This window comes from Bos javanicus, chromosome 7, assembly GCF_032452875.1.
Source record: "Bos javanicus breed banteng chromosome 7, ARS-OSU_banteng_1.0, whole genome shotgun sequence".
NCBI lineage: Eukaryota > Metazoa > Chordata > Mammalia > Artiodactyla > Bovidae > Bos > Bos javanicus.
Window position 1 is genome coordinate 21,359,520 of NC_083874.1, and position 14,175 is coordinate 21,373,694.

At 43.0% G+C, this 14,175-nt stretch overlaps 1 protein-coding gene across 1 annotated transcript; it reads right to left on the reverse strand.

Moving 5' to 3' along the window:
- Nucleotides 1–1,481: 1,481 nt before the first annotated feature.
- On the reverse strand, nt 1,482–11,025 carry IL4 (interleukin 4). Its single transcript, XM_061422838.1, has 3 exons — nt 8,824–11,025; nt 3,940–4,065; nt 1,482–1,657 (listed from the first exon to the last, which is right to left on the reverse strand). Exons 1-3 carry the CDS (start codon nt 8,860–8,862, stop codon nt 1,559–1,561), a joined length of 264 nt encoding a protein of 87 aa, XP_061278822.1. The 5' UTR covers nt 8,863–11,025; the 3' UTR covers nt 1,482–1,558.
- Nucleotides 11,026–14,175: the final 3,150 nt, after the last annotated feature.

Sequence of the window (14,175 nt, forward strand, 5' to 3'; positions counted from 1 at the left end):
AATGAATAATGCTGCTGTGAACATTTGTGTAGAGATTTTTGTGTGGGCATGTTTTCAGTTCTCTTGGTGTAGATGCCTAGGATTAGAATTACTGGAGTATATGGTAGCTATGTTTAATCTTTTGAAGAATTGCCGTACTGTTTTCCAGAATGGCTGTACCATTTTCCGATCATACCAGCAATGTGTGGTAGTTCAGTTTTTTCACATCTGCACCAATGTTTGTTACTGTCTTTTTAATTTTAATGCTTTAACTTTTAAACTTTTATTTAATTTGTTTTAATCTTCTGGCTGCACCTCACGGCATGTGGGATCTTAGTACCCTGACCAAACTCAAACTCCGTGCGTTGGCAGTGCAGGATCTTAACCATTGGACTGCCAGGGAAGTCCTCTAACTTTTAAACTTTTAAAAGCATTTTCTTACTTGTGCACATGGTCATACACACAGACTTCAAGTAGAAAGCCAAGAATCTCCTGCCCTTTCACTGTTCCTTATTCCAAGTCCCATCCTCAACAATCCACCTTCCCCACCTTTTTTTAGTTTCTCTGGTGGTTACCATTATAATTCCAAGGATTTCTTGATTTACTCACTATTGTCCCCCCCACACACAGACTTTTCATTGTAAAAACTTTCAAACATGTAAAAGCAGAGTAATGCAACCAAACTTCACATACCCTTCTCCACCTATAATGTTCATCAACTCATGATATTTTGTGTTGGTTCCTCCATTGAAAAATGAGAGTCTGCCTTATTTATACTACCCTTTCCAATTTTTATAGTAAGCTATTTTTACCTCTTCTGTTACTTTTGCAATTTTGAATAAATATTTGACTTGTTCATGTTCCATCAACCTTTGACAATATTGCTGACCTCTCCCTGAGTGGGGGGTATTTGTGCCTCCACCTCTCTTTCTCTTCTTTTGCTCTTTACCTCTTAATCATTTTCAGCTTATTTTTATGTTGTCAGTTTGATAGCATTTACAGTCTGTTCTGTAAGCATAATTAAGTCTTCCATGTTTTGTCTATTGGTTGGTTCTAAGACTTGAGAATCAAAAGAATTTACATGATTAGGACTTTAACTCTTGTTTACTGTAGTGCCGTGTAGTGTGCTAGAATTATTCCCACCACCCCCATGCTCGTGGACTAAATATAACAACCCTTGTGCCAATAGGAGAAGAACGTTCTAAGCATCCAGTTGACACCTTTTCAATTCAGAATTTTTCAATAATCAGTGTGACTTGTGGACTTAACCTGCAAGCTCTTTTAATTATCATTTACATCTTGTGTGGCCTTGTATTCTTTAATCATACCATGCGTTATGTCCCCAGTGAGAAAACTTGAGAGGAAAGTAGTGTTTCCTAAAGGAAACACTACTTTCCTCTCAAGTTTGGTCTCTTCAGTAAATTGGTTTTCCCAACAGTTGGCAAGGAAATATAGCCTATGCCATTAAAGTGACATAATGCATCAGACTCTACATATATTTTATTTTATGATGAGTTATAAATATATAAATATGTTTAAAATAAGGCTATAAAAAACTCATAAATTAAAATATTCAGCTTCAACACTTGGAGTATTTCTCCTTCATAATCGTCTTTAGCCTTTCCAAGAGGTCTTTCAGCGTACTTGTGCTCGTCTTGGCTTCATTCACAGAACAGGTCTACAGAAAAAATATTTCATTAGTTTGCATTGCTAAGTATTTGAATCTTGCTTGTGCCAGTCTACCCAGGTCAGCCTGCGCTTGCACTTGCCACTTGAACGGTGATCAAACCAAGGCTGCCAGTCTGGCTTGACTCTGCTGCTAGGCTAACAGGGTTTAGCTGTTTTTCGTGCATGCTACTTACATTCCAGAAATGGCCACTGTAAATCCGTAACTGTCTACCTTCAGGGTGTGGCCATCCCTGGACAGATGCTAGGTGCAGCTAGGTGCTGCGCAGGGGCATAACAGGGATGTGGAGGCTCAGACCTGCCCACTGCCGTCTTGGGCCTTTTGTGTGGCCACCTGGACTACTGAGAGACAGGTTCAGTCCATTTGCATCCTGCCCATTAAACAGCAACATAACAGGTTGGCCGCACTTCAGTTGGGAAGGATTCCTGCTGCCTACCACCTGGCCACTGCTTCAGTTTGAATCTCAGCTCTACCAATTTATTAATTGCATTGCTTAAGACAAACTACTTAGTTTATAAAAGTTTCAGTTTCCTCCTTGTATAAAATGGCAACAATAGTGCCTACTAAAGATCATTAGGAGGGTCAAAAGAGACAATGAGTGTAATATCTGCTCCCTGTTCTGTGACCTTATAAATAAAGCAGCGTGCCCAGAGAGAGGATGAACGTCCCCAGTTCCTCTACTTGGCATTAGGTAACATCCGCTCTTGGCTCTGCCACTTTTCCTACATCATCAGTTCTCCCCTCTTACTAGGTCATTCCCACTGGTGTATTGACATGCTCCGTATAGACCTCATCTAAAAGAACTTCCTTCACTTCATACCTGCCTTCAGCTATTGTTCCGTTTCTCTGCAACCCAATAGAAAAATACCCTAAAGCAGTTTTTCATACTCAGTACCCCTTTCTTTTCACTCCTCCCCACACCTGGTCTCTATGGAACCCACTCTCCTCAGACTTTCATTCCCACATCTCGATCTGTGTCAGCACCATCAGTAACCTCCATCACGCCGAGTTCAATGACCATTCTTAGTGTTCATCTTACTTGACTTTTCGGTACATTTGACACACTCCCTCCTCCTTAAAAGAGTTTCCTCACTTGCCTTCTGGGATACCGCACACTCTTTGATCTCCTTCTACTTCACTGGCTACTCCTCGGTCTCTTTTGCTGGTCCCTCCTCTTCCTGACTCCTATATGAGTGCCTCTGGGCTCAGTCCTTGGATCTTGTCCTTTCTCTGTGTCATTCAGGTCTGTGACTTAAAGATCTTTCTGAGAACTCTTCACTTAATACCATAAGTTCTGACATCTCCCTTAAGCTTCAGACTTTTTCAACAGTTCTGTCAGTATCTTCACAGCCTCTAGCCTTGATCACCCCTAGTCTTCCATATCTGTAAACAGCACCAACCATCCACCAAGGGGCCCAGGTTAGGAACCAGGAGGCCATCTTCTACTCTTTCCATTACCCCGCACCATAGATCTGTCAGCAAGTCCTTCTGGCTTGATTTTTGATCATAGCCAAAATCCAACAATGTCTGCCACTCTTACTCTGCAACACCCACCATCATCTGCAGCTGGAGTACTGTGGTAGCTTCCCAACAAGCCATCTTACTTCTGTGCTTACCCCTACTCAGTCTGTTTACCACACAGAAGCCAGAATGATCATTTAAAATCACATAAATCAGGTGGTAGTCTCTGCCCTGCTCAGAACCCTGTGGGAGTTTCCCACCATGCGTGGGGCAGAATCCATAGGCCCTGTGTGGTCTCCTCCTAAAAGCCCCTCACTTACTCAGATCCAGCCACATTGGCCCTCCTGTTGATCTTTGAACACATGAAGTTAATTTCTACCTTAGGGCCTTTGTACAGCTGTTCCCTCTGCCTGGAATGTTCCTTCCAAGTTAGTGATGTGGCCAACTCTCTTGCTTAATTCAAATAGCTGCTTAGATGATGTCGCCAGCTACTATATCAGCCCTCTCCCTCTTGACCCCTATGCTCTTTACCCCTTTATTTTTCTTCATAGCACTTATCACTACTAGACATCATGCTGTATGCTTGTTTGCTTTTCTCACTGACCCATTACAACATTCTGTGAGAGCAGGAAATGTATCCCCAGTGCCTAGAACAGTACCTATAAGCAACACGCACAGAGTCTCAACAAATAGAATTTGTCAAATGAATGAACAAGCTGATTAAAAGTGTACTGCTAGTCATAAGGAGGAATATTTTAAGAAGTAGTACTGCCATCCATTGGAAGGCAGGCTGTTGCCATAGCACAGCTTACCTTGCTTGCCAAGCTGTTGAGATTCCTGTCAAGTCCGCCCAGGAATTTGTTCAAGCACGTGTGGCTCCTGTAGATACGCCTAAGCTCAATTCCAACCCTGCAGAAGGTTTCCTTCTCAGTTGTGTTCTAGAAAGAGAAATGCTACAGATAGCCATTGGCCAGCTCGATTTTGAACACTGGAGAGAGAGATTTCCTTTTGATTTCTTCTTTCCAGGGGGACAAGTGGAGAAGGTGAGTTTGCTCACCTGTGGTCCAGCTATTCAGGTATTCCTGCCGTGTGAATGGAGGCTGCACAGTAAACAGCCTCTCCCAGTTACTTGCAAATGCAGTAGGCTTTTACCAAAACCTCCCAATGTCTTTTCCATTGGAGGGTTTTATCGAAAGGGTACCTGAAGCAAGTCACTCAACTAAGTTAATGAGAGAGTGGGGTTTGAATGCAGGGTTACCTGTCTATAGCCCATGTCTATTTCTTTACCCCATGCAAGCTGTTCTCTCTGTGGAGGGAATCTTAGGTACATGAGCTCATAATCAGAGTCTGCTCTTAACTTCTGTAATTTATAGTTTTTGAATCTAGGTTTCTCTGGAAATCCCACATGCTTACTAAGAAAATGAGTGTCCATCCTTTAGCCTGGACAGTGCTGCTTTAGCCTCAGCACTCTCCCATTTAGCCCTCCTCCTGAAAGGTAGCAGTGTGAGGAGACAGACACGTCCCCACACAGCTGGAGGTGAGTTCCTGGATCAGGGCCAGGTGCCCCAGGAGGTGGGCCTGGGAAGATGAGGGGCAGCTTCTGAGAAGAGTGCTGGGCCTTGGACGGAGTTTCTCTAAGGGGCCTTTGGCCTTGAATGTGCAGGGTCAGAACCTCTTTGGAATGCTGGCAGCTCTGATGTGGGTCTGGCCACATGGTTCTTCTTTTTTTATGAACCTGGAAGAGGGAATATGTCTCGGCCGGGTCAGGCCTGGTGTGTCCTCTCATTCTCCTGTAGGACAGAGTCATGGAGCCTGGATGGTGTGTCTTAAGCTTGAGCCCAATCCAACTCAGATAAACCTGTCTTCAGCCTCTGCCAGGACCTGTTCTCATCCCTTGCCACTCAAAGTGAGGTTCGTGAAGCAGCAGCAAGGACATCACCTGGGAACCTGTTGAGATGCAGAATCTCAGGCCTCCCTCTGGACCCACTAAATCAATCTGCATTCACAGGATCTCCAGGGGATTTATATGAGGAGCTCTGTCCAAACAGCTTTTTTGGTTCTCCCATATTTTTTCTGATTATCAAGGCTGTTTACTATAAAGGTTATATGCAGTCAACAAAAATGGATTTTTTTTTCATTAACCATCAGCCAGAGAGAACTACTATTACAATTTTGGTAACTATATGTCCCGATTCTTTTTAATACTTTTTTTTTCTTCAGTAGGGACCAACTAGTGATATTCTTTTCTAACCTCTTTACGCTTAACATATAGTACTAGCAATTCCTTAAATCATTCAGTAGTATTTTAGAACATGAGATTGAGAGCTGTGGAGGAACGTAGGGCATATTTGTGCCACAGCTGATCAATCCCCTACCTTTGCATTGTTTTTACTTATAGCAGTACAGGAGCAGCAAGTCATCTGTATAGATCTTGGAATTTATCTCTCATTTTTTCAGGCTGAGTTCCAGGAGTGCTGTTGATTTTTTTAGGGTTTTTCCAGGAAAACCTTGACCCAGACCGAGGCACCAGAATCCCAGACTACAAAAGCTTCCTCTTTGCACTGTGGAGCTTGATGGCCCGTGGTCAGGGCCTTTAGAAGGACGTGTATATAATGAACAGCCGTGAACTCTCCTGGGTCCCGACTCTAATTGAAAGTTTAAGAGTAGCACCAGTGTCTCTGGGCTCTGGGAGTCAAGAAACCTCCCATAAATCACCATATCTCTGTGGAGCGTTGTGGGTGAACAGAGGTGATGAGGCCGAGAAGACAGACACCAGCTGTGTATGCAGTTGGAGGCAGATGCCTGTGTTGTTGGGAACAGAACAGTGAGGTTCAAGAATGTCAGAAGGAGAAGAGATCCTTTGCTTATTTTTCCATCAGAATCTAATGAGACTTTTCTAAAACTTTGACTACTTTGACTAGGGACTTAGAACTTACACTGCCTCGGTTTTGAGAAAACATCTTCTAAAGAACTTTCAAATGATTTCTAAAGATGATTAGGATAAGTATAGAAAAGAGTTTGAATCAAATGGAAAACCTTTAAGGGAAGAAATTCTAAAGGCAGTTTTAGTTAAAGGCCTTAATGTTTTAGTTCCATTGGGATTGTAGCAATAGGATGACACTCTGGACTGCCTGCTTTTTCATCTGTGTATCCAGCTTTCACGGCCTTGAGTATATCTTTGGTAGTTCAGGGGTCACACTTTGAGGAGCCATGTGGACTCTGCAGTTCAGAACTGCTCAGGAAAGAGGCTCAAAGGGAGACCTGGTTTCCTGCCAGAAAGAAGCCTGCCCCTCCTGGGAGTGTGACAGTGGTGGCACACCATTTGGGAGATGTCTGTGCAGGGTTTCGGCCAGAGTTCTAACTAGGGTCTTGACTAGCTTCTCTTTGGGACAGACAGATCTGTCCTATATGTATTGTATCCATTATCTCCACTTATGCACAAATTTAATCAGCCAGTGCTATATGTGGAAAAAGTCCTCTGCTTTCACTTTTGAAAAAAGACTTGATGTTTGGCATAGAGCTCTCTGAAAAATTATAAACTTTTGCACCTTTTGGTAGTAGAAAATGCCTCCAACTAATAGTCCACCAAAGAAGTCCTTCCTAGACCTGCCAGCTTGCTTGCTTTCTACCTCGCTCACCTTACTTCAGAGACACTGGGAACACTGCCTGCGGAACCCAGCATTTAGATAAGCACGTTGTTCCAGCATCTGCCAAGAGCGGGATGTCACCTAACTTGAGCATAATGGACCTCTGGATCTCTAAAAGCACTAAAATTAATATGCTCGATTTTGGAAAGATATTCTTGAGAACACAAGAAAGTAACTTTTCCTCCCATATAGCACCCTTGTGGGTTTTGAAAATAACAACCTTTCTTTGTTCTGAAATATCTTGAAAGGTAAGTAAGCAGTGCTGAGTCTTTGAGGAAAAGGGAATGGAAAAACGAGATTGTTAATCCAGGAGGAATAGAAAGCAGTTCAGGAAGGCATGAGATAGGTAAGAGTGAAGGAAGGTAGTGGGAACTGACCTGCACCTTGGCTGGGGAGAGGATTGGCTGTCTTCTAGAGCAGCCCAGAGTGGGGTTGCCCTGGGCTCACAGTCATGGAGAGTTGATGATTTCAAACCCCTGGCCCCTCTCTCTTAGAATGATTGCTTCTCTACAACCAGTTTTTGCCTTTAATCAAGAGTTATATAGTAACATTTTCCACTAACTCAAGAGTTGGATTCCAACCAACTTTCAAAATTGCTTTCATATCTTCAGATGTAGAAACTGAGGCACAGAGAGGTGTAGAGGCTTGTCAAAGGCCACACAGTTAATAGCAGAGCTGGGGCTAAAGCCACCAGCTGTCTCCCTTCCAGCCTCACGGTGCTTCTGCTGGGCCTTGCCCTTGGCTTTGATAGCACCCTCTCAGCAGTGAGCCACCCCCTGGAGAACCCAGAGCATGACTCAGTGACTCTTGGCTATTTTATTTCTCTCTATATAAAATATTAAAATAAGATAGATAAAGCATTATATATAAGATATATACATAAAATATTAATAAATGAAATATATAAAGTATTATACACTAGATATGAAATTTTATATATACATATATATGAAATCCTTCCAACCTGCTGTTACAGGATGTCTGATACAGGATGAGATTCTGAAGGATAAAATTATACAATATGTATTATACAGTACATATGTTTATATTATATGCTATTATATAATTATTATATTTCCGACTCCTGGAATAATCTTTAATGAAAAATGAGATAGTCTGGATAAAGGCCCAAAGAATAGTTTTGCTCACGAGCAGGACAGGCCTACGCTCTGGCCCTGGCCAAGTTACCCTCTGGTATACATGGAAAGCAGGTGGTTAGGAGACCACTGGTAAATTGAAGCTTTGGGTTTTTCATTCTCACTTGTGTGTTTCCATGAAAACAGGAACTGATGTGCTGAAAGCTATTGATATGGCTGTAGTCATGTGTTTGTCAGAGAAAATGCACTATCAGCTGTCAAATCTATCTCCTCCCACTGAAGATCGGGGGGCGGGGGTGAGGCGCAGGAGGAGGAAAGGTGAGATGCCCTGGCAGGAGCAGCCGGAGGCAGGGATATGTTGGCCCCTGTCTGACAGGATGGTTCTGGACTGGCCAGAGGGGAGTTTGCAGGACAGAGAAAGCTGAGGGTCTCCGGACAGCCATGCCCGGAGCTAGTGGGCTGTTAGGTGACCAGGCTGCGGAAGAGGAGGGGCTCTGGCGATACATTTTCTGTTGCCATAGGAAGTCTCTTAGACAAAATGAAAGCTCTCTCAACCTGTAATCTCAATATCTGTTTTTGTGAGAGTATTTGGTTTTTCAGAAATGTATGGGCCAGAAAAATTCTCTCCTTCAGCAGCATTAATTGAGTGCCTCCTATATTCCAGGTACTAGACCTGGGTTGGGTAAAATCTTAAAGAGCTTTTCCTTGATTGAGGTCTAAATTATGACTATAAAACCCAAGCTTTCTACTATATATCTTCTAAGTCAAGTGAAACTAGAAACACTAAAATGCATTTGAGAATAAAGATCAGAATTCTCAGTCTTTGAAAATATTTCATACATTATAGTTAGGTTGAGCCTGTTTGCTTTCTGTTAAATTTGTTTAAACACTTGTGATTGGCTCTCTTCACCAAGTCACCCATCTGCCAAAGTAGACCCAAGACGGCTCTTACCTTTGGGGCAGCAAAGACGTCTGCTACAGGCAGCTCCATGCATGAATTCTTGGCCCAGGCAGGAACAAGAGAACAAGAGAGTGAGTTACTTTCAACTGCACAGGGTAAGCCATGCTGAACAGCTCTGACCCTCTCAAACTAAGAAAACTTCCTATAGTCCCTCAGGGGGAAAAAAAACAAAAAACAAAAAACACCAGGAGGAAAATCTCCACAGTGCTCACCATCCTACCACCAACCACCAAGTCTCTAGGAGCTGTTGTGTTCTTTTCACAGTCTAAGAAATAGGCACAGCATCACCAGAACATCTGGAGAGATGGTGCCAGATAGCTTACTCACCTTTCTCGTTGTGAGGATGTTCAGCGTTTTGATGATCTCTGCTAAGGTAATATCACACTTGTGTCCATGGACGAAGTGACTGGTACATACCAGTAAGCAGACCAGCACTGGGATCAGCTGGGAGGTGAGACCCATTAATAGTATCTCTATTTGCACTGACAATGTGAGACAATTAGTTTACCAGGAGACGCTAACAATGCAATTCTGATAAAGATATCTCTATATATAGATTTTAAAATTGCTGAAACTGAGGGAAAATAAGTTTACATTGGAAATTTTCATTACACCAGGTTGTCAGTCATTTGGGGCCAATCAGCACCTCTCTTCCAGGAGAAAAAATGCCTCACAAAAACAGGTAAAATGTTCCTGTGAAATCAGACCAGTAGGAAAATGAAACCTTTTTTTAAAATTAACTACAAAGTATCAGCATAGGAAATTACACCATAATTTTCTCTTTAGATTAATCTTATCAGCTTGGGGTTGCTGCTGGCTTTTTACTTTGCATAGAAGGAAGAGGCCACAGGTGTCCGAGTTTGTTTTAGTGCAGCCCTCCTGGGGAAAGATAGAGTAATATCAAGAAAGTTTGACTTGATTAGTATTTCACCTTGGCTTCTTCCAAGTATGGGTGGCATCTGGGAAACTCTCCTTTTGTGGAAAAGCTGATCTGTGGTTCTTTTCTCTGGGTAGAAGGAAAGTAACGGGCACAGATTCTCTCCTGTTGTAGGACTTAAACATGCCTTTCTTCCACATTTAGGATTTTGGCCAAGGACATGTAATACATGGTGGAGCTTCATTAGGACCATGTCAGGTCCATAGGTCTTTAACAATAAGGAGGCTCTAGGCAAAGTATGCCTATCCCGAGGTTTCAGGAATGACTCCTTTGAGGGACTTTCCTGGCAGTCCAGTGGTTAAGGCTCTGCACTTCCACTGCAGAGAACGTGGGTTCAATCCCTGATTGGGGAACTAAGATCCCACATGCTGCTACTGCTACTCCTAAGTCATTTCAGTCGTGTCCGACTCTGTGCGACCCCATAGGCGGCCTCCCACCAGGCTCCTCTGTCCCTAGGATTCTCCAGGCAAGAACACTGGAGTTGCCATTTCCTTCTCCAATGCATGAAAGTGAAAAGTGAAAGTGAAGTCACTCAGTCTACTGTGCGGCAAAAAAATAAATAATTTTTAAAAAAGGAATGATCACTTTGAAAATGGATTTGAAATACAGCCTCAGCTAATTAGGGGAAAAGAGTGATATCGAGGTGCTACCACTTGCCCTGGCACCTCACTGTAATTCCTGTGGGTCTGCACACCCCTACCACTGACTCAGATGCCTGCGTCCCAGCACACCACTGGTTATTCCTCCCTGAGCCCTTCTCTTTCCTCTCTGCTTCCTTTCTGTTGGTTTCTCACCTTCCTCTCCAATGATTTCCTCTGGAAGGTTATACAGAAATGATGACTGCTAAGGTCATTCCTGAACTTTGGCTTTTATTTGTGGTGACTTGTAGTCCATGAAAGAATCTGGACAATTGTAACAGGAAGGTCCTTGGACCATATTTAGGATCCTTCCATTGGGACTGTGCAGTGAATTTGCCGGGCTCAGCGCAGTGACGTCTGACAGCAACTGCATGAAGTCGGGCCAGGCTTCCAGGTTAAGGGCACCGCCTCCACAGTGCTGTCCTCACTTCATCACTGGCTGATCATTCAGGGGTCCCCATTCCACCTTCACTTTGTCCAACTGGCTGCAAAGTTGAGTCCCCACTATCCTCTCGGATTCATAATTTGCTAGAATGACTCACAGAAATCAGAGAAGCACTATATGTAAGGTTTTATTACAGCAAAAGGATACCAGTCAGACTCAGCCAAAAGAAGAGACATGGAGATTGAGGTCTAGGAGTGTTGCAGACACGAAGCCTCCTCTGTTCTCTCCCTGGAGTCAGAACGCATCGCTTCCCCAGCACTTTGATGTGTGACTCCACACAGATCGTGCCAACCAAGGCAGCTAATCAGAGCTTTGGTGTCCAGCTTTAATGGGGTGTCATTCAGTAGACGTGACTGATTGAATCCATGGCCACTTGGTTGACCTCATCCTCCAGCCTCCTCCCTGGAGGATGGGCTGATGACTCAATAGCTTAATAGTGTTACTGGTCTCCATCTTGAGTGGCCTTATTAGCATGAACTGTCAGGTTCTGCCACAAATAGCAAAGACACTCCTGTAACTTGGAAGATCCCAAGGATTTACAGCCTACCTCCAGGAACTGGTGACAAAGACCTGTCAAATTCTTTATTCAAAGGTTTTAGAGGTCACCTCCCAAGAGCCAGGACAAAGGTCAAACTTCTCTGGGTAAGTTTTTTTTTTTTTTTTTATAATACTTCTTTTTTCCCCCAGTTTTATTGAGATACAATTGACATGTCACTGTATAACATAATGATTTAAATTATATATATCAATATATTGTGAAATGATTACAGTAAGTTTAGTTAACATCAGTTCTCTCATATAGATATAAAAAAAGAAAAAATATTTTCCCTCATGATGAGAACTCTTAGGATTTATACTCTCAACAACTTTCAAATATTCCATACTAGAGTATTAACTATAGTCATCATGTTTTATGTTATATCCCTAGTTCTTATTTACAGCTGAAAGTTTGTACCTTTAAAAAAAATTTTTTTTTTTTCTTTCTTTCTTTCTTTGGGCTTCTCTGGGTGTTAGTTTTGGCATGTGGGATCTAGTTCCCTGACCAGGAATAGAAGCCATGCCCCTTGCGTGGGAACTTGGAGTCTTAGCCACTGGACCACCAGGGAAGTCCCTAGTTTTTACTTTTTGATTCCCTTCATCCAATTCCCCACCCCTCCTCCCCCCACCTATGGTAACTAAAAATCTGATCCCTTTTTCTTTGAGTTTTTTGTTTTTAGATTCATAGTGAGATTATATAGCATTTGAGTTTTCACTTCAGCATCTATCTCTGTTATCATACATGGCAGGATTTCCTTTCTTTGGGTGAATAATATTCCATTGTATATGTACTGCAACTTTTAAAAGTCATTTGTCCGTGATGAACACAGGATGTTTCTATGCCTTAGCTGTTGTAATAATGCTGCTTTGAATATGGGAAGGCAGGTATCTTTTTGAGTTAATGATTTTGTTTCCTTTGGATACATCCCCAGAAGTGAAATTGCTGGATTATGTGGTAGTTCTTATCTTTTAATTTCTTGAGGAACCTGTATAACTGTTTTTCATAATGGCTTTGCCAGTTTGCGTTCCCACCAACAGAGCATGAGGGTTCCCTTTTCTCCACATCCTTGGCAATGTTCTTGTCTTGATGCTGTTCTAATAGGTGTGAGGTATTTGTGGTTTTGATTTGATTTCCCTGATGACCAGTGTTGTTGAATACCTTTTCCTAAACTTGTTGGCCATTCATATATCTTCTTTGGAAAAGTGTGTATATGAGTTTTAGACATTATAAAGTTTGATTATTTGTGTTTTTTTCCTAGGGTATGTTTATTTTTTGCTACACAAATAGGGGGAGTTAATGAGAAGGGCAGACTTCCTTCTAGAATAGATAGAGACTTCAAATCCAGATTAGCTATCATTTGGAGTAAAATGGTAGTCCTTTTTTAAGAAAAGGTTCGAGGGGTGTAGAGCACACCTCTAAAGCCTTGAGGTTTGAGGCAGAGCTGGAGAGGAGGAGAGTTCACCAGAATCCCAGCATGTGTGGGAGGCAATAGAAAAGCTGTCTACATGTTGAACAGTTGTTTGTTTTTTTAACCTTTGCTGAGGGCCAAACTTTGGGCTTGGGGTTCTGGGATTAAAGATGTGAGTCAGAAAAGGAATATAATTTAGTATCCATAGCTCAGAAGCAGAATACAGCTTCTTCTTTGCTGTTTCAGTGGTTGGATGAGGCCAGAGAAAAAAGGATAAACTCTCTAGACTATCAGGAGTGACCAGAAAGTCCCCTCAAACAGTGGCAGTTAAAAATGGTCACCCTGCCTGCAGGGTGGAACCATGGCAGCTATGCATGTGGCTGGGTGTTCAGAAGCTGGGAAGGTGGGGACCTGCATGTCAGAGACAGCAGCCAGCACCTAGCCATGTGAGACAAGGGAAGCTTTCCCAGCCTGCGGGAGCTATGGGGCAGGATGGTGAGGCAGGTGGGGCAGCACTGGAGTGCCATGTTCCAAAGGGCAGCATTTGAATCTGCACAGGCTGGGGAATCTGTCTGCCTCCCCCAGTGTTGGGGGAGCCATTAATGCTGTGAGTGGACAGAGGTTATGCCTTGCAGGTCTCAAAAAGAAAACAAAGTCGAGAGCGAGAGAAAGAAAGCAAGAGTGAAAGTTAGTTGCCTCAAGCCAAAACTGGGCGAAGCTTGCAGATTACCTTGACTTCCTGAATTCCTAGGTTTCGGCACCAAATATAATCTCAGATGGCATCAGCTTGCAGCAGCTTGGAGCCAAGCTTCGGTTTCCCACCAGACTGAGGTCCAGTCTTGGCAGTGAAAGCATCAAATCCTAGCCGCTAGACCCAGTGGTCAGTGACAAGGCCCTGGCCATTTGGCTTTTCAGAAAAAGAATTCCCACAGAGATGGAAAGTAGTGAAACAAGTCAAGTACTTATTAGGAGGAAAAGAAGTATAGTATGTGCAGATAGACACACAGGCGGACTCAAGAGAGAGTCGCTGAGTCTTGCCCTTGTGGTAAAATCATTTACCTCAGATTGGTACTTGAACCTATGTGCTGGAACTCTAGCCCAGCCAAAATCCAGTTTGGGACTTGAATCCACATGACTGGGACTCGAACCTGGCCACAACCCACAATCTTCCAATGAAGATCACACACCTGGTTTCTGGACTTAATAAAGCTCAGGTTCTTTGTGTCTTAGTGCATAAAGAATTTAACTAGAGGCAAAGTGATAGGCAAGAAGTAGATTTATTAATATAGGATGCTTGTAAGAGATGCAAGAGGGCAGGCGAGGGAGCTATGCCCTGAGGATTAAGTGAGCTACAATTTTATGTGTGTGCTTAATGCT